General features: G+C 42.1%; 1 protein-coding gene across 4 annotated transcripts; it reads left to right on the forward strand.

Annotated features, from left to right (window-relative positions):
- The first annotated feature begins 87 nt into the window (after positions 1-87).
- On the forward strand, positions 88-23,235 carry PRPS1 (phosphoribosyl pyrophosphate synthetase 1). 4 transcript variants are annotated; one of them, XM_025371917.1, is made up of 7 exons: positions 88-414; positions 10,855-11,038; positions 13,118-13,216; positions 14,608-14,732; positions 17,417-17,590; positions 19,838-19,997; positions 22,154-23,235. In XM_025371917.1, exons 1-7 carry the CDS (start codon positions 293-295, stop codon positions 22,244-22,246), a joined length of 957 nt encoding a protein of 318 aa, XP_025227702.1. In that variant the 5' UTR covers positions 88-292; the 3' UTR covers positions 22,247-23,235. The 4 variants fall into 4 exon arrangements, with proteins under 4 accessions (XP_025227702.1, XP_025227705.1, XP_025227703.1 ...); XM_025371918.1 differs by having other exon boundaries at positions 140-414; positions 10,855-11,045; positions 13,116-13,216; XM_025371919.1 differs by lacking the exon at positions 13,118-13,216 and having other exon boundaries at positions 140-414.
- Positions 23,236-23,925: the final 690 nt, after the last annotated feature.

Raw genomic sequence — 23,925 nt, forward strand, 5'->3', positions numbered from 1 at the left:
CCGTTCATGCTCTTCAGCCAATACCTGAGAGAATCAGAAGGAGGCAGAGCTACAGTGAGGACCAAACCCCGCCCTTCGCTCCCTCTTAGCTAATCGTTGCCAGCTGGGTGTGGACTTCGCTGCTGACCCCACCTCCGCCGCTCTGGGTAATTTAGAGCCGCGCGCCGGGCGGGAATGTAAGATGGCGGAGTAGCAACGCAAAGCGCTTAGTATTGAGTCTCTGGCCGACTTCGGTTCCCATCTCTGCAGCATCCGTGATCGCTTAGCGGAGTGCTGAGGGTAGTTGGCCAGGATGCCGAATATCAAAATCTTCAGCGGCAGCTCCCACCAGGATTTATCTCAGAAAATTGCTGACCGCCTGGGCCTGGAGCTAGGCAAGGTGGTGACGAAGAAATTCAGCAACCAGGAGACCTGGTAAGGACCAAGTTGGGACCCCGACTAGACCTCACCTGCACAGGCGGCGGAGGACAGGAGGGATGGGGTCGCCGCTTGAACTCAGACTGGGGGACTAGCCTACCCCACCGGCTGTTTCCGTTATTTTACCTCTCGCGCGAGGGTCACGTTCATTCTTACCATGCCGTGGGGTGGAGTCAAAAGATGGAGCGTGAGGCGAAGCTTCTGCGTTTGAGGGCAAGGGCTGGGGGACCCAATAGATAGTGGCTGCATAGAGCGACGAGAGGGGATCGACGCTTAGCCAGGGCGGTAGGGACACGTGGCTTGGCTTTGCTGTTGAGCCACCCAGGCTGGACGGGGTTGCTTCAGCTCTTGGACTAGCTTGCATTTAGAGAGCCTACCTGCGTACTGAGCTCTCCTGGTCTTTCTTCTCCTAGAGTCCAAGAAGCAGCTTTTTAATTCGAAATGGTGTTGGTCTGTTCGGCTTGGTGTTGAGAGAAACTGACATTATGTACTGCAGGCGCCAAAATTATTACGACTTCCCTTAGATCAGCAAGCGTTGGCTTTTCTCATCTTATGAATCATCCACCTGAGTAATCGGAGCCATAAATATACTTGATTGGTTAAAGTGATGCGTTGACTCTGCATCCTTGATAGCCAGCATCTCAGCTTGAGCCATCCAGAAAATCTTGGAAACCTCAATTCTGGAATCTTTGACCTTCCCCAGTGCAGCTAGTGGTACAGATAATGCAAAAGCGTATTTTTCAGTAACCGAGTCCATCCTGAACTTGGCTACTTCTTAAGCTCTGTGTAGGGAATTTAGGAAGCAATTTTATACCTGAATGTTAAAGATAATTGAGGACAGCTAATGTAGTGGAAGACCAGGATTGGACAGTGCATTGCAACTTGCATTTTTTCCATTGCCTTGCCAGTAAAACTTGCTTCCTTCCCTGACTTTCACCCTCTACCGGCACCATGGGACTGTTTTAGAGATAACTTGGTTACCTGATTATTTCAGTGCCCCCTCTACCTAAGTGTGGGATCTTTAGTTTCTGATAGGTGTAATTTGTATTTTGTTGTTACCCTATCGATTAAATCAGGGCTCTGCCCACAATCTTACAGATCTGTTAAGGGGAAAGTTTTCACCTAATAATCGGATAAGAATATTTCGAATATTTTTTTCCTAAATGCTTTTGCTGACTTTTTTGCTTTCTTTGTACTGATTTCCAAGTGTAACTCCCCTTATCTCTTTTAGACCCAGCTGATAAAGTAATGTCATCGATAATGGACAGCTTCTTCCCGAATTATTGTGCTACTGATTGTGATGCAAATGATAGTGTAAACATTGCCATCTGTAACCAGGCAATACCTTAGTCAACAGAGGCTTACAAACTGCTGTCTTTAGATTTTTCCAAACCATTATGGCTCATGGGCCTTAATAAAGAATACAAAACAGGAGTAGACTTTGTGATTGGCAATATAGTTAGGGGACAATAATGTTTTTCATTTAGAGGTTTTCTTTGGCCCCTGTGGATATTTAATCCTTTTCCTATGCGTCTAGGAAAAATGTGAAGGCTTGAAAGCTTTATTTTCTCCTTGTGTTAATCCTTCTGCCCTCTGCATAATGCAGCACCCCAGAACCTGAAGATATATTGGGAGAGGAGAGGGGGAGGACAACTTAGTTTTTGACTGATTGATTTCTATTAAGTCCAACATGGATAATTGCTGACCGGTTAGATTTCCTTGTTTTTGGCTTTATCATTAACTTCTTGGTTCCTAGATATTCTGAAATCTTCATTGAACATAATCACAATTTTTTTTTTATGGAGTTCCCCCCATCTTTGTTTTTCCTACACTGAAGAAATGGTAACTGCTTCCTATAACTGCTCCCCCAGGTGACTCTTAGTTGATGCTTTCTTGAGCAGAGTAGCTTTTCTTCTAACATAAGGATCATCCTTGGCTGTCTGGTTATTTAGGAAACACACACACACACACACACAGAGGGGGTGGGTGTTAAAAGTGCTGAAATCAGAAAACTTGGATCTGAATCCTTAACCTTTCTTTGCCCCAGTAATCTGTAAAGTAGTACCTACCCATACAGTTATTATGAGGATTGAATGAGCTAGGAGTAAAGTTCTTAGGATCTTGTCCAAAACATAAGTACAACAATAAATGTTGACAAGAAGGGGTGGTGATGGTATTGCAGAAAATGTGGAAAATGTAGAACACGGAAGGGAGAAGATATGCCTCTTAATTTCACCACCTGACATAAATGTCACATTATCATTTCTGACTCCCCAGATATTTGTGTAAGATACACTTTTTCAAGAATGTTTAATACATTTATAGCTCTCTTCACTTAGCAATATATTTTGAACAGTTTCTCCCTTTAATACTTAGTATATATGATTTTCTTTTTTTTATTATTAAATATTTTAATTTATTTTTTAGAGATGAGGTCTCACTATGTTGCCCAGGCTGGAGTCCAATAGCTACTCACAGGCACAATCATAGCACACTGCATGCGCAAACTCCCAGGCTCAAGTGATCTGCCTGCCTCTGCCTCTCAAGTAGTTGAGAATAGAGGCACGTACCACTGAGGTGGGCTAGTTTATGTTATTTTAAATAGCTATATAGTCTTACCTTATGATTATGCCATAGTTTTATATAACCAAATTCTTTTTTTTTTTTTTTGAGACGGAGTCTCGCACTGTCACCCGGGCTGGAGTGCAATGGCGTGATCTCGGGGGTCACTGCAACCTCTGCCTCCCAGGTTCAAGCAGTTCTCCTGCCTCAGCCCCACCGAGTACCTGGGATTACAGGCACCCGCCACTATGCCCGTCTAATTTTTCGTATTTTTAGTAGAAACAGGGTTTCACTATATTGGCCAGGCTGGTCTTGAACTCCTGACCTCGTGATCCGCCCGCCTCGGCCTCCCAAAGTGCTGGGATTACAGGCGTGAGCCACCGCACCCAGCTTATATAACCAAATTCTTACTGGACATTTCTAGTTTTTGATCTAATGCTTTTATATGAAAATCCATGAACATAAATCTTTGACCATTTCTGATTATTTCCTTAAAATAAATCCCTAGGAAGGTAATTATTAGGTTAAAGGGTAGATACCATTTTTCAGGCTTTTGATACCTATTGCCAGATTACTCCCCAGAAAAGTTGAACCAATGTGTCTCGTCAGCAATAATACAATATTAATAATATTTATGTATTTATTTTTTGAGATGAGTTTCACTCTTGTTGACCAGGAGTGCAGTGGTGCGATCTCAGCTCACTGCAACCTCCGCCACTCAGGTTCAAGCAGTTCTTCTGCCTCAGCCTCCTGAATAGCTGGAATTACAGGCATGCGCCACCACACCCGGCTAATATTTTGTAGTTTTAGTAGAGACGGGGTTTCACCATGTTGGCCAGGCTGGTTTCAAACTCCTGACCTCAGGTGATTCCCCTACCTCGGCCTCCCAAAGTGCTGGGATTATAGGCATGAGCTACCGCACCCAGCCATAATATTTAATGTATAGTGAATGCCTAACATGTGCTACTTTCCCTGCTAAGCATTTAGTATACATTGTGTTTAATCCCCTTAAAACTGTTATGAGGAATAACTCTTACTATCCCTATTTTACAGAGAAGGGAACTACAGTAAGATGCAGAGTAACTTGCCCAGCTCTGGGTATTATTGTTCTTTTAAATTGTTGCTGACAAGATCTCTCACCTGGCTTTAAAAAAAATTTTAGATATTCTAAAATTTTGACTCTATTTTCTTCAATATTTGTAAATAACTTTGGTTTATTTGGTTATTCTGTACTAGCTGAGAGGAGGAAGACTTGAACTTTGGTTGCCTAGGGTTTTCCTGAGAGCTGTATTTTCTGGTTGTGGTTAGTTCATTCCATGTATTTTGCACTTGTCAGTATCTCCATAATCTAAATTCTTCAGATTTTCTTAAGAATACTATCCACCTTGAAGATTCACTTTGGGTGTTTCTTGACATTCCATGTCAATTGGATACACTTATGCCTGACCTTAAAGGAAAGGGAAAAGAGAAGCTAGTTTTCTCACTTATTGGATAGACATAGCCAGTCTTCTGGCCTCACCAAAACAGCTGAGAGAATGATTGGCCCAAAGCCATTTGGAGAACACTCCATTAACTAGAGGGAGAGAACAAGGAGTATTACTCTCTAAATTGCTGAACTAGGTTTTTCCACTTAATAGATTATGTTAGGAGCAAACAGGTTTTAGGCACAAGTGTTCTTCTCAATCACTGCCATAACTTAGAAGAAACCATAAGAATAAGGTTAAGATTTTTAGAGGACTTCTTGAACCAAGCTGTATAATCGGAGTGCAATTCATGGACTCTTTAAGACTTTGTCAAACAAAGTCTGTATGTTATAGTACTACTATAGGGAAAGATTGGTCTTAATAAGTGAAATTAGAATTATACACAGTAAAACAAGGCAGTATCACCTAGTTTACTTGCACCACCTTATTTTATTTATGTATTTTCTTTCTAAGCTTCTCTATTTTTGTTTTGTTTTTGTAAGATCTTTTCAAAAGCACCACATTTTTTAAACAGTTAAATAACCTTTTCAAGTTATTAGATACATGCCTTATAAGAAATATCCTTCTATGCGGAAGGTAGCTTTTAGTTTTAAAAAGTTTGGCTTTGAGAAATAGCTGAGCTGTTGGTTGATTATTAAGTGATATAATAACAAAAATGGTACTAGCGATTGTGTTGGGTGGTGAGCTGATAAGTGATTTTTATTTATTTTATATTTTTTGTTTGATAAGTGATTTATAAAAAATTATTATTCAAGCCTTATGTGATGTTAGAATATGTATATTTTAAAAATAATCACCTTGTCTGGGTGCGGTGGCTCACACCTGCAATTCCAGCACTTTGGGAGGCCGAGGCAGGCGGATCACCTGAGGTCAGGAGTTTGAGACCAGCCTGGCCAATGTGGCGAAACCCTGTCTCTACTAAAAATACAAAACTTAGCCGGGTGTGGTGGCACACACCTGTAGTCCCAGCTACTTGGGAGACTGAGGCAGGAGAATCGCTTGAACCCGGGAGGCAGAGGTTGCAGTGAGCAGAGATCACACCATTGCACTCCAGCCTGGGTGACAGAGTGAGATTCCGTCTCAAAAAAATCAATCAATCAATAAAATAAAATAATAATCTCTACTAAAGCTATATATTAGATGCCCTTTGATGTTTTAATTAGCAGTGATAATTTAATTTTTAAATAATATCTCACCTGCTTTCAAGAAAGGATTTGAAGTATGTTTGATAATCACAAGTACAAACTGTTTGTTAAGGTAGGTATCAGAAGCCTTACAGAACCATGGACTACAGTAATTGTGGCAGCAATTTGGCATAAAACAATTACTAAAGTTTAGTGTTACTTTTAATTTTATTTATTTATTTATTTATTTGAGACGGAGTCTGGAGCGTCTCCCAGGCTGGAGTGCAGTGGCGCGATCTTGGCTCACTGCAAGCCCTGCCTCTTGGGTTCACGCCATTCTCCTGCCTCAGCCTCCCAAGTAGCTGAGACTACAGGTGCCCGCCACCACGCCCGGCAAATTTTTTTTTTTTTTTTCTTTCAGTAGAGACGGGGTTTCACCGTGTTAACCAGGATGGTCTCGATCTCCTGACCTCGGGTGATCTGCCCGTCTCCGCCTCCCAAAGTGCTGGAATTACAGGCATGAGCTACCCTGCCCGTCCTAGTGTTACTTTTTTTTAAATTGTATCCCTTGGCTTCCTGACAGCCAGAGGGTTAAAGGCATATGCAATGGATTATGTGGTTTTTATTTTCATAAAGTTATTTAGAAATTTCCAGGCACAAAATCCTAAGAATTTTATGGGTGAGACCTCTAAATAGTGATATCGAGTAACATCATGCACAATATAGCAATTTTGTGGGTATTTTTTATATTGACTGATAGTTGAGGCATTTGTAAAGGGAGATAAGCCGCTGTGGTCTAAGAATGTTGTTTTCTGGTCTTACTTGATAATGATAAAGGTTTAAAAACATAGCGGAATAGCTTGTCCCTTATACTGTCTAATATCAATTGTCAAACTACGTTTGTTCATTTGTTCTCCAACTTTTAATCAAACATCCTGACTCTGGCAAGTGAATGTCTGAAGCACAGATGGTATTCTGTGTTCTTGACTGAAACAAGAGCCATAAGCTTCTGATACATGTTTGGAAATCAGTATGCCTGCCTGACTTTTATTTTCCTCCAGGGAAATGGATATTTTGGTCAAGGAGCTGGTATATGGAGAATGAATGCGAGCAGGATTAAAATTTTCTGAGGTTTTTTTTTTTTTTTTTTTTTTTTTTTTTGAGACAGGTTCTCACTCTATCACCCAGGCTGGAATACAGTGGCATTATCATGGCTCCTAACTCCTGGGCTGAAGCAATCCTCTCACCTCAGTCTCCCCAGTAGCTGCGATCACAGGCACTTGCCACCATGCCTGACTAATTTTTAAGTTGTTTTGTAGAGAGGAGGTCTCTTTATGTTGCCCAGGCTGGCCTCAAACTCTTGGGCTCAAGTGATCCTCCTGCGTCTGCCTCCCAACCACAGAGTTGTTCAACATAAAACATAAAAGTGATTCTTTCAGCTTGACATCTCTCAAAGGGCAGAGCTAGTAGTAAAGAAAGATCTGGGCCAGGCACGGTGGTTTACACCTGTAATCCCAGCACTTTGGGAGGCCAAGGCAGGCAGATCACGAGGTCAAGAGATCGAGACCATCCTGGCCAACATGGTGAAACCCCATCTCTACTGAAAATACAAAAAATTAGCTGGGCGTGGTGGCATGCCCCTGTAGTTCCAGCTACTCAGGAGGCTGAGGCAGGAGAATCACTTGAACCCAGGAGGTGGAGGTTGCAGTGAGCCAAGATCGTGCCACTGCACTCCAACCTGGCGACAGAGCGAGACTCTGTCTCAAAAAAAAAAGACCTGAAAAAGTCCCAAAAGTCCCTTGAAATGACCACTGCCTGTTTTTTTTGTTTTGTTTGAGACGGAGTCCCGCTCTGTCACCCAGGCTGGAGTGCAGTGGCTTCATCTTCGCATACTGCAACCTCCACCTCCCAGGTTCAAGCGATTCTCCTGCCTCAGTAGCTCAGTCCCCCGAGTAGCTGGGACTACAGATGCACATCCCCACGCCTAATTTTTGTGTGTTTTGGTAGAGACAGGGTTTTGCCATGTTGCCAAGGTTGGTCTTGAAATTGGGAGCTCAGGCAGTCTGCCTGCCTTGGCCTCCCAAAGTGCTGGGATTACAGGCATGAGCTACTGCGTCCAGTCTTAAAAAAGGTTTATCCTGAACTAGTGCATTTTCTTTTTTGTTCTGGCTGCCAGGAATCTCAGCTTCCCTGTTTTTAATGGGTTTCTAGTTTGATTTTTTTTTTTTCACTTGCTTTTATTTTTCTTGTTTTACAATATAAACTAACCCCATTGGTCTTTTCTTGCTTTTGAGATGAGGGTCTTCCTGTGTTGTCCAGGCTAGACTTGAACTCCTGGGCTCAAGCAATCCTCCTGCTTCAGCCTCCTGAGCAGCTGGGATTACAGGCGTGTGCCACCACTCCCAGCTCCCTTTCATCTTGGGTTAGAAAGGAATAAATAAGTAATTATCTCCTACGTCAGCTTCTTCTGGCAATAGAATTGCCTCTGCCAGTTTTCATATAAGTCCCTTTTGGAATTCTCCTTGATGTTTTGTTTGGGGAGAGAAGGGTGGGTAAAAGTGATCGTGACAGAAATAGGACAGTAGGTGGTTCCTGAAGCCACACAGAAGATAGTGCTTAGAGTGAGATAGAAGTATGGATCTTTTATTTTTTTATTATTATTATTTTTTTTTTTTGAGACGGAGTCTCGCTCTGTCTCCCAGGCTGGAGTGCAGTGGTGCGATCTCGGCTCACTGCAAGCTCCGCCTCCCGAGTTCACGCCATTCTCCTGCCTCAGCCTCCCGAGTAGCTGGGACTACAGGCACCCGCCACCGCGCCCGGCTAATTTTTTGTATTTTTAGTAGAGATGGGGTTTCACCGTGGTCTCGATCTCCTGACCTTGTGATCTGCCCACCTCGGCCTCCCAAAGTGCTGGGATTACAGGCGTGAGCCACCGCGCCTGGCAGATCTTTTATTTAATAACTCTATTGCCTTTTGATTTGAACTGAAGTTTTTCTCTTGTTCAGTAGGTATTGTTAGCCATTCTGATCTACTTGTCTGTATACACACATACTCCCCTACCTCACCTAGAAGATTAATTGGGAATATAATGTTGTTTGAGGTATCACTAAAGTGATTTTTAAAATTTTTAAAATTATTTTCTTTTTTTTCAAACCTGGTGAACAGGAAGAGGTGATTTTTTTTTTCTAGATGATAGGTTTTTCTTGGTAGAGACCCAAATATGGGTATTGAAACTTTTGTGGTAAAATATAGCCCTACTTCATACTTAGAGTAAATCCCTATAGAGTTACTTAGTAATTGAACCAGAGTACAGTTAACACAGAATGACAGCAAGGACCACATTTTATTCACCATTGTTTCCCTAGCACCTAGTACAGTGATGAGCATATGAACATTTAGTATTTACTGGGTAAATTGCCAATACGGTAGAGGTGGTACTGTCTTCTGTTAAAGTGTTATTATAGAACGGTAGTGATTCACTCCTTATGATATTTCTACTGGTTTTTTTTTTTTTTGGCTTTTTGTGGACTCTGTAACAGTAACAGGTGATGCATCAAATTTTATATACATCACATGTACCTATATGAAATGAGATACAGGCCACCTGCTAAAATTGTGGTCCAGTTATTTGTAAGTACTTTAGACTAACATGTGCCAACCATTTCATGAATCTTTTTCATGTATGTCACATGATAACAGTAGAAAACATTACCATAGAAAATGATAACATTTGTATAGTACACTGGAGTAAACTAAGGCAGTGAACTGCTTCTGGTATAGAGGCTCCTTCAGAGGATCTCCTGAAGCCTGGGTGATCAATATCCACATGTAGCTGTAACTATTCACAGCATACTAGTAGGGAAGCTGTTCTTCTTAGACCTTATTTTCTATTGAAGTATAGTAAAGTCTTCCCTCAGTATCCACAGGGGATTGGTCCCAAGACCAAATCTGCAGATATGAAATAGTGTAATATATATACCTTCACCTCCTGGGTTCAAGCAGTTTTCCTGCCTCAGCCTCCTGAGTAGCTGGGACTACAGGCACCTGCCACCACACCCAGCTAATTTTTTTTTTTTTTTTGAGACGGAGTCTCACTCTATTGCCCAGGCTGGAGTGCAGTGGCGTGATCTCGGCTCACCACAACCTCTGCCTCCCGGGTTCAAGTGATTCTCCTGTCTCAGCCTCCCTGGTAGCTGGGACTATAGGCACGTGCCACCATGCACAGCTAATTTTTATGCTTTTAGTATAGACGGGGTTTCACTATGTTGGCCAGGCTGGTCTTAAACTCCTGACCTCAGGTGATCCACCCGTCTCGGCCTCCTAAAGTGCTGGGATTACAGGTGTGACCCACCACACCCGGACTGATTTTTGTATTTTTAGTAGAAATGGGGTTTCACCATGTTGACCAGGCTGGTCTTGAACTCCTGACCTCAGGTGATCCACCCACCTCAGCCTCCCAAAGTGCTGGGATTATAGGTGTGAGCCATCGTGCCTGGCCGTATGAAATAATCTATGCACATGTTCCCTTATACTTTATTTTTATTTATTTATTTTTTGTAGAGATGGGGTCTCACTGTATTGCCCAGGCTGGTTTCGAACTCCTGGGCTCAAATGATCCTCCTTTTACCCTGTCCCGCCCTCCCCAAAGTGCTGAGCCATGATGCCAGGCCCTCCCATATATTTTATTTTATTTTGTTTCATTTTATTTTATTTTATTTTATTTTAGACATAGAGTCTCACTCTGTCACCCAAGCTGGAGTGCAGCGGTGTGATCTCAGCTCACTGCAACCTCTGCCTCCTGAGTTCCAGCGATTCTCATGCCTCAGCCTCCCGAGTAGCTGGGACTACAGGCACCTGCCGCCATGCCCGGCTAATTTTTGTTTTTTTTAGTAGAGATACATGGTTTTGCCATGTTGGCCAGGCTGGTCTCGAACTCCTGACTTCAGGTGATCCACCTACCTTGGCCTCCCAAAGTGCTGGGATTATAGGCATGAGCCACTGCGCCCAGCCCCGCCATATACTTTAAATCATCTCTAGATTACTTATAATACTTAATACAATATAAATACTATGTAAATAGTTGTTATACTGTATTTAGAAAATAGTGACAAAAAATCTGTACATGTTCAATACAGGTGCAATTTTTTTTCCAAATATTTTGAATCCACACTTGGTTGAATCCATAGATGTGGACCCTATGGATAGGGAGGTCTGACAATACAGTGGTTTAAAATCTATTTCATGTTGTCCTTCTTTCCTCATTGTAGTGTGGAAATTGGTGAAAGTGTACGTGGAGAGGATGTCTACATCGTTCAGAGTGGTTGTGGCGAAATCAATGACAATTTAATGGAGCTTTTGATCATGATTAATGCCTGCAAGATTGCTTCAGCCAGCCGGGTTACTGCAGTCATCCCATGCTTCCCTTATGCCCGGCAGGATAAGAAAGATAAGGTAGGAGCAGAATCTTTTTTTTTTTTTTTTTTGAGACAGAGTCTCACTCTGCTGCTCAGGCTGGAGTGCAGTGGCGTGATCTTGGCTCACTGCCAGCTCCGCCTCCCGGGTTCACGCCATTCTCCTGCCTCAGCCTCCCGAGTAGCTGGGACTACAGGCGCCCGCCACCTCACCCGGCTAGTTTTTTTGTATTTTTTAGTAGAGACGGGGTTTCACCGTGTCAGCCAGGATGGTCTCGATCTCCTGACCTCGTGATCCGCCCGTCTCGGCCTCCCAAAGTGCTGGGATTACAGGCTTCAGCCACCGCGCCCGGCCTGGAGCAGAATCTTATTTTTTGAGCAGAGGAAGCAGGAGCACTTGCCCCAGATCACAAATAAATTCCAAAATTATCAAATATATATTTAGGGGGAATTTTAAAAATCACCTTTTCTTAGGTATTACCCTATCTTCAAAACAATAGAAATATAATTGGTTTGTATAAAGCAACACATTTGTAATCTGTGTTTTATTACAGTGATACATATATAACTTTCAGTTAGCTCACTGGTATTTTTAATTGTATCAGTAAGACTAAGCACCAACTCCTCTGGAGTACTGGAGTATACTTTTTTTTTTTTTTTTTTGAGACAGAGTCTCGCTCTGTAGCCCAGGCTGGAGTGCAGTGGCCGGATCTCAGCTCACTGCAAGCTCCGCCTCCCGGGTTCACGCCATTCTCCGGCCTCAGCCTCCCGAGTAGCTGGGACTACAGGCGCCCGCCACCTCGCCCGGCTATTTTTTGTATTTCTTAGTAGAGACGGGGTTTCACCGTGTTATCCAGGATGGTCTCGATCTCCTGACCTCGTGATCCGCCCATCTCGGCCTCCCAAAGTGCTGGGATTACAGGCTTGAGCCACCGCGCCCGGCCTGGAGTATACTTTAAAATTATGGTAGATCCTTTCAAAGTGTAAGATTGGGATCCTAGTTGTGACCTCTTCATAAAACTTGAAGTCTGTTACATGAATACTTGATCAGATAGATAGATAGATAGATAGATAGATAGATAGATAGATAGATAGATAGATAGATAGATAGATAGATAGATAAACTATATATATATCTTACTTTATCTGGTATATTAGAGGATAAGGCATATACATAAAACTTTGCAAGTCTATTGTAATTAATGCCCAATTTTACATACAATGCCTCAAAGAAGGTCAGATATTTTTATTCCAACAGAGTATAAAGTAAAGGGCATGGGCCGGGCGCAGTGGCTCATGCCTGTAATCCTAGCACTTTGGGAGGCCGAGGCAGGAGTAGTGCCTGAGCTCAGGAGTTTCAAGACCAGCATGGGCAACACTGTGAAATCCCGTCTCTACTAAAATACAAAAGAAATTAGCCGGGCGTGGCACTGTGCGCCTGTAGTCCCAGCTACTTGGGAGGCAGAGGCAGGAGAATTGTTTGAATCTGGGAGGCGGAGGTTGCAGTGAGCTGAGATGATGCCACTGCACTCCAGCCTGGGCGATAGAGCACAACTGTCTCTACAAAAAAAAAAAAAGTAAAGGGCATGGACTTTGCTATTTTACAGTGCGGCTAGTATGTTTTATTTGAGGAGTTCATAGTTGTTGGAAAGTTGACCACCAGATGAGTAAGTAGTGATGTAATTTACAAAGGAAACTATAATATCTATTCTGTGATGTATCTTCAAACCCTGACATGTTAGGTGTTAAAGGTTTACATATGTATGTGTTGAAAGAGATTTTAATAAAATTATTTTTTAAAGTCTACCTAGTTTGAATAATTGAGCATTGGAAACACTTGAATAGGATGAAAATGTGTACATTAAATTAAGAAAATAAAAGTTAGGAAGGTATTTTCTTTATTGATAAGTGTATCCTGATTTGGAAAAGTGATGTTCCACTTAATATTTGTTCTGAATTATGATCCACTTAAAGTCAATGGCCATGTCTCCTTCTATGAATTTCTGGGTACCATAGTGCCTTTAACATAGTAGGTACACAATAAATACTTTCTTGAGCAAATGAATTGTTTTTCAAATTGGCTTTTTGGTTTTTCTTTTCTTTCCTCCCCTCCATTTAGAGCCGGGCACCAATCTCAGCCAAGCTTGTTGCAAATATGCTATCTGTAGCAGGTGCAGATCATATTATCACCATGGACCTACATGCTTCTCAAATTCAGGTATCAGTGGAAGCTAAATATTGGTGTTTGAAAGGTGGGAGGAAAAGACTGATGATGGTGAAGACCACAGAGAAGCCAAAAATTATGCCCAAGTACATCTGAAATAAACTAGATGTTAACAACATTTTAAATGTGTTCACCTTAAGCATACTTCATGATCTTAGTCATTTCAGGTGGTTAGATAGGGAGGCAGTCTAGTTTTATGGCAAGAGCATAGGCTTTGGGATCAGAACTACTTTGAATAAAGGCTCTGGTATTTACTAGCTTTGTAAGCTTGGGAAGGTTACTTAATTTCTCTGAACATATACTTTTTCATTATTGTGAGTATAAAACATTAAATTCATATTATAATGCCTGGCCCATGACAGGTACTCATAGATAGGAGCTGTTATTGTTAATTATTATCATTCTTATTCTCCTTGAATATTCATGGAGTGCAGTGGCATCATCTTGGCTCACTGCAACCTCTGCCTCCTCGGTTCAAGTGGTTCTCCTGCCTCAGCCTCCCAGGTAGCTGGGATTACAGGCACCCGACACCAGGCCCAGCTAACTTTTTTGTACTTTTAGTAGAGATGGGGTTTCACCATGTTGGCCAGGCTGGTCTCGAACTCCTGACCTCAAGTGATCTGCCCACCACAGCCTCCCAAAGTGCTGTGATTACAGGCATGAGCCACTGTGCCTGGCCTCATGGTCTTAAATTTAGAGCCACAGATACTGGAGCCTGCTTTCCAGCATAAACCCAAAGTAAGGGGGGTGGAATACCACTTTTATTTTATATTTTTTCAAATATATTTTTCAAATCATCATTTCAAGCTTATGGGAATTCATTGAGGTACATTGGACAGGGACTGTATTCCTTTTATGAAAAGGAATGACTTAATTGAGAAATACAACTAATTTGTATCACCTGGAATTAGAACACAGATCTCCTGATTTCTAATTATTCATTGTGACCATTTATTATAAGTAGCTTCCATTAAGTTTATATACCATAGCATCTCTAACTGGTTTATCCATTAGCTTTTACTCCTTAACGAATCAGTCCAACATTTAGTGGCATAAAGCAGTATTTACTAATTCACTGAGTCTGCATGTTGACTTGGCAGTTCTTAATGGTTTTTTCTGGACTTAGCCATTCTTTACAAAGGCTCACTTACATTCCTATGTTCAGTTGTGGGTTGACTAAGGGCTGACTTTGTTGATCTTGGCTGGGATCTCTCACATAGCCCAGATTCAGGGAGGCTTTTATAATCTACCACACTGGACCTGCCTTCCCATCGGTTTGAATGTTGCAGTAAGACATTCCCTGAGCGAGTTACTACTTTGTGTTTGCCACTTATAAATAGAAGAGAAGTAAAGTGAAGCAAAACTGATCCAGCTTCTTTCTACAGGGCTTTTTTGATATCCCAGTAGACAATTTGTATGCAGAGCCGGCTGTCCTAAAGTGGATAAGGGAGAATATCTCTGAGTGGAGGAACTGCACTATTGTCTCACCTGATGCTGGTGGAGCTAAGAGGTATGGTTGAAATTAGTATTGTTCCCAATGTACTGGGAAAATCTTTCAGATGGTTGTGTCACAAAGTGATGTTTTTCTATCCAAGTGGCAGTTTTTAAGTATTTTTGAATGGATATAAGTAGCTAGCACATGGGTTGAATATAGTTTTACCCTCTCCTCTTTTACTGTCCTGAGTTACTACTTGGAAGACAAGACAGAAAAGGGGTCCTAAATCATCATATTATGGACTTGACTATAACTTATGAGTAACTTGGCACTACAGAGCTAGCAATACAGCTATAAACCTTTTGGGAAGGGTAGAAAATGTGGTTTTCTAATGAATAGCAGCTGCTATTGAACCACGTATTGGTGGACAAATTCGCTTTTACACTCCACTTACAATGCTGTTGGTTAGATCATTTTGATCCTTGGGATTAAAATATTAAGCAGGAAGGAAAGTAAAGCGTGATATTTTTATTTAAAGCCAAGATCTTAACATTTTAAACAAACTGATTGCCAGGGATTGCCAGTTACAGTGCTTTGCAGCTCACATGGTGCAGAGTAAGAGCTCTTGATTTCCTTAGTGGATTACTCGTTAGTAATGCATTCAAAAGTGTGACACATGTTCTTCTTCTTGTGGAAATAGAGTGAAAAGCTACAAAACACAGATGATTAGGAAGAACTAATTCAGAACTTTCTGAAAGCCATTCAAATCTTCAATGACTGTTTCTCAACAACCTCTTTTATTTCAGTAACTTCAACAGAACCGATAAGCTGAGAACTTGAGTTCTGTTATCCAGCCAGATATATGGCTTGGTGAGTCCCATGTAATTGCTAGTTACCATCTGTAAAGCTAGAGACAGCCTAAGAAACATCCCCACAGCTAGTAGTTGTCATATTTAATTTGTTGGTCATTATTTTCATATCTTTCTATGGGACTTAGAAAATAGTCACATTTGAAATAGGCAGGATTTTCTTTCCAAAGGTGGGTATAGGAAAACTGCCTTTAGTAGACAACTTATTGCTACCTGATTTGTTTTTTTCATTATCATTGTCTTATAGTGATGGAGTATTTTCCAATTGGGTGTCTATCACTTCAGTCTTGGCAGGGTTTGGGGAGTAGGTAGAGATTCCTGTGTGATTTTCATTTGTACAGTAGTTCTCTCGTGAAAAGGTGTAGAGAGTTACTTTTTCTAGCCCTTTTGATGCTTTGTTGGTCACTGAATTTGTTGACCTTTGAGTATGTTTGGTTTGGGATACTTGAACTAATTGATCATGAATTTGCCTTGGATAAGTAATCATTCCAAGCAAATTGGTTACCATTAATGTTATGTGCTTATGCAGTAGTAGTGGAGAGTACAGGGTATGGTTGGTTTAGATCAAGGTACAAACGTTACCTAGATTATGGTTCAAACCTTATTATGTGGTCACAGGTTCTCACTTATCCAGCAAAAACTCATGTGACCATAGTCACAAGAGAAACAGGACAAAATGCTATAGTTTGTTCAGTTCTACATTAAAAAACAGGACAAATCCCCAAGCATGGGCTGCTTCACACATGACGGAGATGGCACAGTGGAGCACGGACAGGCATGCCACTGGGCAGCTCACTGTCATTTACACTGAATAGATTTTTGTTTGAATTATGTGGTACTTTGTCAAAAGACAAATTTTTCTTCTATCCCACCTTCTAGTCTGGTTTATTTTCTCTTGTAATGAGAAAAATAAGAATTCTCTTTGATTAGAAGATACTTTGGACCGAATGATGAGATGTCCAGCTTGTCTGGGTAATTGGTATAACTTTCTGTCTAGCAATTGTAAAAGAAACTCCCAAGCTTGGTGTCCAGGTACAGTTGACGGTGACAGTTGATGGATGTTTTGCGAACAGCACTGAGGGAAGTGATGAGGGCACAGTCATCGGAACAGGCTGGATGCTGCTCCTCTCCTGCCAGTCAGGTTCTCTTCTCAACACATCCCCAGTCACGGGTCTTCCATGATGGGAATTGGGACAGTCTGTGTACTCCTGGCATTAGTTAATTCTTTCCTCATTCCTTCTACTGCCAATCCATTAAATAAACATGCGTGTCTTAGCGTTATACTGCTTCCCAGGACTGGTGAGTGTGTCTGTCCTCTACCCAGAATGAATACTCATCTAAGTTTGATCAGTACATTCATAAGCTTCTGTTGAGATATGGAGGCATTGGTTTATAAAACCCAGTTTGTGGTATTTGCCTATGAGAAGTCAATGATAGTTGCTTGCTTTCTTCCAGCCCTGGGAACTATTGGTTTCAAGGAGTATTCTCCTCCCCAAAACAAGCTCATTCTTTAGTCTATTTTTTTTTTTTTTTTTTTTTTTTTTTTTTGAGACGGAGTCTCGCTTTGTTGCGTAGGCTGGAGTACAGTGGTGCTATCTCAGCTCACTGCAAGCTCCACCTCCCGGGTTCATGCCATTCTCCTGCCTCAGCCTCCTGAGTAGCTGGGACTACAGGTGCCCGCCACCATGCCCAGCTAATTTTTTGTATTTTTAGTAGAGATGGGGTGTCACTGTGTTAGCCAGGATGGTCTCGATCTCCTGACCTTGTGATCCACCCACCTCGGCCTCCCAAAGTGCTGGGATTACAGGCGTGAGCCACCGCACCAGCCTTTTTAGTCCATTTTTTTTTCTTAGAAGCCACACATACATATGAACACCCTCTGTTTTGCAGAGTGACCTCCATTGCAGACAGGCTGAATGTGGACTTTGCCTTGATTCACAAAGAGCGGAAGAAGGCCAATGAAGTGGACCGCATGGTGCTTGTGGGAGATGTGAAGGATCGGGTGGCCATCCTTGTGGATGATATGGCTGACACTTGTGGCACAATCTGCCATGCAGCTGACAAGTAAGTGTGGATTGATGGGGCTGGTAGTTAGAAGGAAAAAGCTAGCAATTGCTGTCTGAATGTCTTCAGCCTGCTGATTCCTTTTGGAACCAAATTGAGGGGATAAGTAACTTTGGGAGATTTTTTATCACCCAAGGCTTAGATTATAATACATAGAAATTGTTGAGTACTCTTTTTTTTTTTTTCAGATTTTCTTAGTTTTTTTTTTTTGAATTTATGTTGTACTAAGCTATATATAACAAAATTTGCCATTTAACTATTTTAAGTGTACAGTTCAATGACATTAACTATATTCACAATGTTAGACAACCATCGCCTGATTACCAAAGTTTTTTGATCACCCTGAGTATTCTACATGCGATTGTTTTTTGTTTTAATGAATTAAAGTAAAAATCCTGAGCAGACAGGCATGTGTGCTCGTATTTATATTTTACCTAAGCTGGAACCCTTGGTCTTACTTCTCGACTGTTTTACCGGCTGCTACTTTTGTTCATATTACTTTTTTTCACTCTAATCCTGTGACAGGTTAATGTTTATGTTACTTGTCATCTCTTGCCTGCACTGTTCTAAACTGCCTCCCCACTCTGTTCTCCATTGCCAGACACCATTCTCTCACCTCCCCACTCCATCTATCCACGCTTGCTAATCTTCCTGCAACTGAGGTTTGATCCCATCACTCTTTAATATTTTAAGTGGCCCCTCATTACTTACAATCCAAGCCACTATGAGTAGCATTGTTTCTTAGAATGGTATTTTTACTTTTATTTTTATTTTGAGACATGGTCTTACTCTGTTACCCAGGCTAGAGTGTAGTAGTACAATTATGGCTCACTGCAGTCTTGAAATCTTAGGCTCAAGAAATCTTCCTGTCTCAGATTCCTGAGTAGTTGGGACTACAGGCACGTGCCACCACACCTGGGTAATTATTTATTATTATTATTTTTTGTAGAGACGGAGTCCCACTATGTTGCCCAGGCTGTCCTTGAACTCCTGGGCTCAAGCAATTCTCCCACCTCAGCCTCCCAAAGTGCTGGGATTTCAGCTGTGAGCCACAGCACCCAGCCCTGAGAAGGGTTTTTTTAAACTTTCTTGTGTCTGTGCCTTGCACAGTGCCTGGCACATAATAAGGTGCTAAAAACAAAATTGGGGTGCTGAATGATTCTTGGTTTGGGATCCTGGAGTAAACATTCATAAAACCCATTTCATCCTTGTGCAAGTAAGGGAATACTAGTCGCTATAACAGATCAACTCCCTAACATGATAGTTTCCTTTTTGTCCATGGCACACTCCAATGCAAGTGTTCTTGTTGGACTCATTTTTTCTAAGCAATAGTTAGGAACTCTTTCAATCTTTGGTGCTGTATCTTTAACATGGGGCTTCCAAGATTACCTTGGAAGACATTTCAATTTTGGCCAGCCAGAAAAGGAAAAGGACACAGAGGATTACCCCTGGAAGATTTTTGTAAGTCCAACCAAAAACTGGTGTACACTGTGTCTGCCCACATTTTAATAGCCAGAATTAAGCCACATGGCCACACTGAACTATGTGAGGGAGGCTGGGAAATGTAGTTCAGCTGTGTGCCCAGAAAGAAGAGGAAGTGGATTTTGTTGAGTGCAGCAGTCTGTGCCAGAGTCCTTCTACACTAATTCAGACCCATTCAGATAAGTTCTTAGTGCAGTTCTTTCTTGATATGGACTGAATTGTGTCCTTCCCAAATTCATGTATGTTGAGGCCTAACCCCAATGTGATGGTATTTGGAGTTACCTGAGGGGCACATATTTAGGATTAGATGAGGTCACTAGGGCAGAGCCCTTACAATGGGATGAATGCCCTTACAAGAAGAGAATGCTGGAGAACTGGCCAGCATTTCCCCATGCGCACACGTGCTCGTGCACACACACACTCACACAAAGAGGTCATCTGAGCACACAGCAAGGTGGTGGCCACCTACAAGCCAAGAGAAAAGGCCTCAGCATGAAACCTACTTTGTCTGCACCTTGATCTTGGACTTTAAGCCTCCAGAACTATGAAAAATTTGTTTCTGTTATTTAAGCCACCCATTCTATGGTATTTTCTTTTCCTTAAAATTTTTTTCCCCTAACCCACTGTGCCTTATAATATTTTTTTTATTTTTTATTTTTTTAATATGGTATTTTGTTATGGAAGCCTAAGCAGGCTAATATACTCCTCTCTGACTAAAATTCTGCAATGACAAGTAAGATGAATCCAACTTTTTTTTCCCTCTAGACTTCTCTCAGCTGGAGCCACCAGAGTTTATGCCATCTTGACTCATGGAATCTTCTCCGGTCCGGCTATTTCTCGCATCAACAACGCATGCTTTGAGGCAGTAGTAGTCACCAATACCATACCTCAGGAGGACAAGATGAAGCATTGCTCCAAAATACAGGTGAGGATGAGATTTGTGCAAAACAAGACTTTTCTAAGTGTTTAGGAGGTGGTTACTTACGTTGAATTAGGTCTCTAGATTCTGAAGATATCTTTCTTTGATCTGAAGGATTTAGTCTTGTCATCAGAATTTGTGATCTAAAAGTTAAAAATCACCTGTTTCTTCCCCCCACCCTTTTTTTTGCTTTTCAAACTGCCAAACCTTGGGAAAATCACCTGTTTAAAAGTTTAAATTGCTAGACCTCAGAATCTTTGGAAGATGGAGCCTAAGATTCTACATTTTAACAGGCTCTCCCAGTGATTCTGATGCAAATTAAAGTTTTCAAGTTCATACTTTACAGTATGTGTTTGTCCAACTCTTAACTATCGGCCCCTGTAGATATAACGTGAAACCTTTAAACTAATTATACGCTTCTACCAACTTTAGTGTTTCTCAGTGTGCTCTGGACCTAAGGTTCTTATTAAAATGATGTAGATTCCTTTGCTCCATCTAAGACCTATAAAACCAGAGGTCCTGGAACCAGTATTTTAAAGTAATTCCCCAAGTAATTGTTAGACACTAAAGTTTGAGTGCTCTTGCACTAAAAGAACAAGGCCTTGCCTAATTAAAAATGTTTACATTAATCTATGAGCTTTTTGAAATTAATATGTGTAATTGGAGGATTATCGTCATTCTTTTTATTTTTTCTTTTTGAGAAGGGATCTTGCTCTGTTGCCCAGGCTGGAGTGCAGTGGCGCAATCAAAGCTCACTACAGCCGCAACTTCGCAGGCTCAGGCAGTCATCCCGTCTCAGCCTCCCAAGTAGCTGGGATCACAGGCATGTACCACCATGCCCAGCTAATTTTTTTGATATTATGTGTAGAGACGGGGTCTCCCTATGTTGCCCAGGCTGGTCTCAAACTCCTAGCCTCAAGCTATCCTCCTGTGTCAGCCTCCCAAAGTGCTGAGATTACAGGTGATTTTTTTTTTTTTTTTTTTGAGACGGCGTTTTTTGTGATGGAGCTCTCGTTGCCCAGGCTGGAGTGCAATGGCGCAATCTCGGCTCACTGCAACCTCTGCCTCCTGGGTTCAAGCGAGTCTCCTGCCTCAGCCTCCCGAGTAGCTGGGATTACAGGCATGCGCCACCATGCCCGACTAATTTTGTATTTTTAGTAGAGATGGGGTTTCTCCATGTTGCTCAGGCTGGTCTCGAACTCCTGACCTCAGGTGATCCGTCCACCTCGGCCTCCCAAAGTGCTGGGATTATAGGCATGAGCCACCGTGCCCAGCCTATTCCTAAGGATTTTAAAATGCGAACCCACCACCATTTTTTTTTAGACAAGGTCTCACTCTGTTGCCTAAGCTGGAGTGCAGTGGCCTGATCTTGCTGATCTTGACTCACTGCAGCCTCAAACTCCCAGGCTCAAGCGATCCTCCTACCTTAGCCTCCCAAGCAGCTGGGACTACAGGCATACACCACCACCACACCTGGCTAATTTTTGTTTTATTGTAGAGACAGAGTTTCACCATGTTGCCCATGCTGGTCTCAACTCCTGGGTTCAAGTGATCCTCCCACCTTGGCCTCCCAAAGTGCTGTGATTACAGGTGTGAGCCACAATGCCCAGCCATTTTGATGAACCAGAGTCAGCGTTTTTTCTCCATTAGCATTTTGACTCTTTCCTAAGTGGCTATCTGTTTTGTTTTGTTGTTTTGAGACAGAGTCTCGCTCTGTCACTCAGGCTGGAGTGCAGTGGCACGATCTTGGCTCACCGCAACCTCCACCTCCCGGGTTCAAGCAATTCTCATGCCTCAGCCTCCCGAGTAGCTGGGATTATAGGCGTACACCACCATGCTTGGTTAATTTTTGTATTTTTAGTAGAGATGGGGTTTCATCATGTTGGCCAGGCTGGTCTCCAACTCCTGGCCTCAAGTGATCTGCCCACCTTGGCCTCCCAAAGTGCCAGGATTAACAGGTGTGAGCAACTGTGCCCAGCCCTAAGTGGCTATCTTAAAAATGTTATGAAGAATAGCTGAGTGCAGCTTCATGACAGGGAAACAGCACAGTGTTGTAGTTTTAAGAGGAAGGGCACTTGCTTGGCTGCTCATCAGTGTCTGCAAATTGGCCAGTCGTCTCTGACCATATGATATTAACCTGATTTCCTTTCCTGCCTTTCTAGGTGATTGACATCTCTATGATCCTTGCAGAAGCCATCAGGAGAACTCACAATGGAGAATCCGTTTCTTACCTTTTCAGCCATGTCCCTTTATAATAGAGTAACTTCTGAGGCTTTTTGAGAATAAAATCCACCCCACCCCTTGTTTCCCCTTGGTATTTGATGACAGATTCAGCAGAAGACCCGACTTGCTCCAGTGTAGCTTTCTACATCCCACATCAGGTATATTAGAGCTTGTCTGAATTGGGGAAAGATGGATTGAGATTAACTGCTGGGACTTCCTACCTGCATTATCTCATTCTGGCTTCCTTGATAATTCTGTGAGCCTTGCAGCTTTAACTGTAGCTCAGCTGCTGCAAGATTTCAGACTTTTGAGGATGTTGTATGAGGGTGTTTGACCGTAATTGGAGAAGCTCAGACTACTTTGCATGTAAATGCTTCAGTGTTTTCTTTGTTGAGAACAACTAGCAACAAAAGCAACCCATGTGTGACCAGTTCTCCCCAAGGTCTATGCTAAATTATAGCAAGAGCCCTGGGCAACCCCAAACCTAGTTCTGGTAGCTGAGCACCCTGTAAGGCAGGAGCAGACAGCTCGGCTTGAGCAGACATTGGGTGGGGGGTGGGGGGTGGTTGAGGGGGGAGGCAGCACAGTGCAGCAAATGTTTCTTGGGAGGAAGAAGCCTGATCCATCGCCATCTGCTTGACGATGTAGCTTGGAGTCTCCTTTGTACCTATCCCTTTCGATTTGGCTTTACCTTCATCTATCTTGATCCTTTCCTGGCCAAATATCCTCTTGGGCCCAAATGAACATTGTACCATAGTCTTCTGGAAAGCAAACATGCTTCCTGCTATGTAATTGCTAACATTTACATTAGATGATGTGTTGTAGTTTGATCTTCCTTAGCCTACTGCCGCTGAGTCAGTAGGTTTTAGGTGGTATCGTAGTGCCTTTTGATTAATTTAAGTATTTAATTTTCATCTTCATTTGGATCTATTTGGCCTCTCAAATGAACTGAGATTCCTGTTAAAGATTGATGTTATTGTCTCTTGTAGAGGAAACTAATAAAGTGTGTGTACCTGTGTGATTTAGGGTCTGTATCATAATCTATACTGATCTCTCTGCTGAAAGTTTGGTTTAGATAGATGTCTCACTGTCCAATGATAGCTCTTATTTGTTTCCAAACTACATTAACTTCATTGTTAAGGCAAGAGAAGACATTGGCAGCAGATTTATTCAACTGTAAGACTAAGATGTCTGGAGTTTACTGAGAATGTGATAGGGTGTAATTCTGTGCAGTATACCTCAATTATAGCATGTATAATGTCTGCTGGATTTCTAGTTCTTATTCCTGAAGATCCAAATTAGGTATTTTCTTATGGGAGGAGAGTTTCTGTGATTTATTAATTTTGAACTAATTTTGCCAAATGTGATCATTTCCCTCCATTCATCAGTAATTGACATATGTTTGGCATTTACTTTCTTTCTTTCTTTTTTTCTTTTTTTTTTTTTTGAGATGGAGTTTCGCTCTTGCCCAGGCTGGAGTGCAATGGCACAATCTTGGCTCACTGCAACCTCCGCCTCCCGGGTTCAAGCAATTCTCCTGCCTCAGCCTCCTGAGTAGCTGGAATTTACAGGCATGTGCCACCACGCCCACCTAATTTTATATTTTTAGTAGAGATGGGGTTTCTCCATGTTGTTCAGGCTGGTCTTGAACTCCTGACTTCAGGTGATCTGCCAGCCTCAGCCTCCCAAAGTGCTGGGATTACAGGCATGA

The sequence above is a fragment of the Theropithecus gelada genome, chromosome X (assembly GCF_003255815.1).
Source record: "Theropithecus gelada isolate Dixy chromosome X, Tgel_1.0, whole genome shotgun sequence".
Lineage (NCBI taxonomy): Eukaryota > Metazoa > Chordata > Mammalia > Primates > Cercopithecidae > Theropithecus > Theropithecus gelada.

Coding starts and splice junctions, on each gene's coding strand:
- PRPS1 (XM_025371918.1), top strand. CDS start 293: ATGCCGAATATCAAAATCTTCAGCGGCAGCTCCCACCAGGATTTATCT. Junction 14,733..17,416: donor GATGCTGGTGGAGCTAAGAG/GTATGGTTGAAA, acceptor TCTGTTTTGCAG/AGTGACCTCCATTGCAGACA. Junction 17,591..19,837: donor ATCTGCCATGCAGCTGACAA/GTAAGTGTGGAT, acceptor TTTTCCCTCTAG/ACTTCTCTCAGCTGGAGCCA.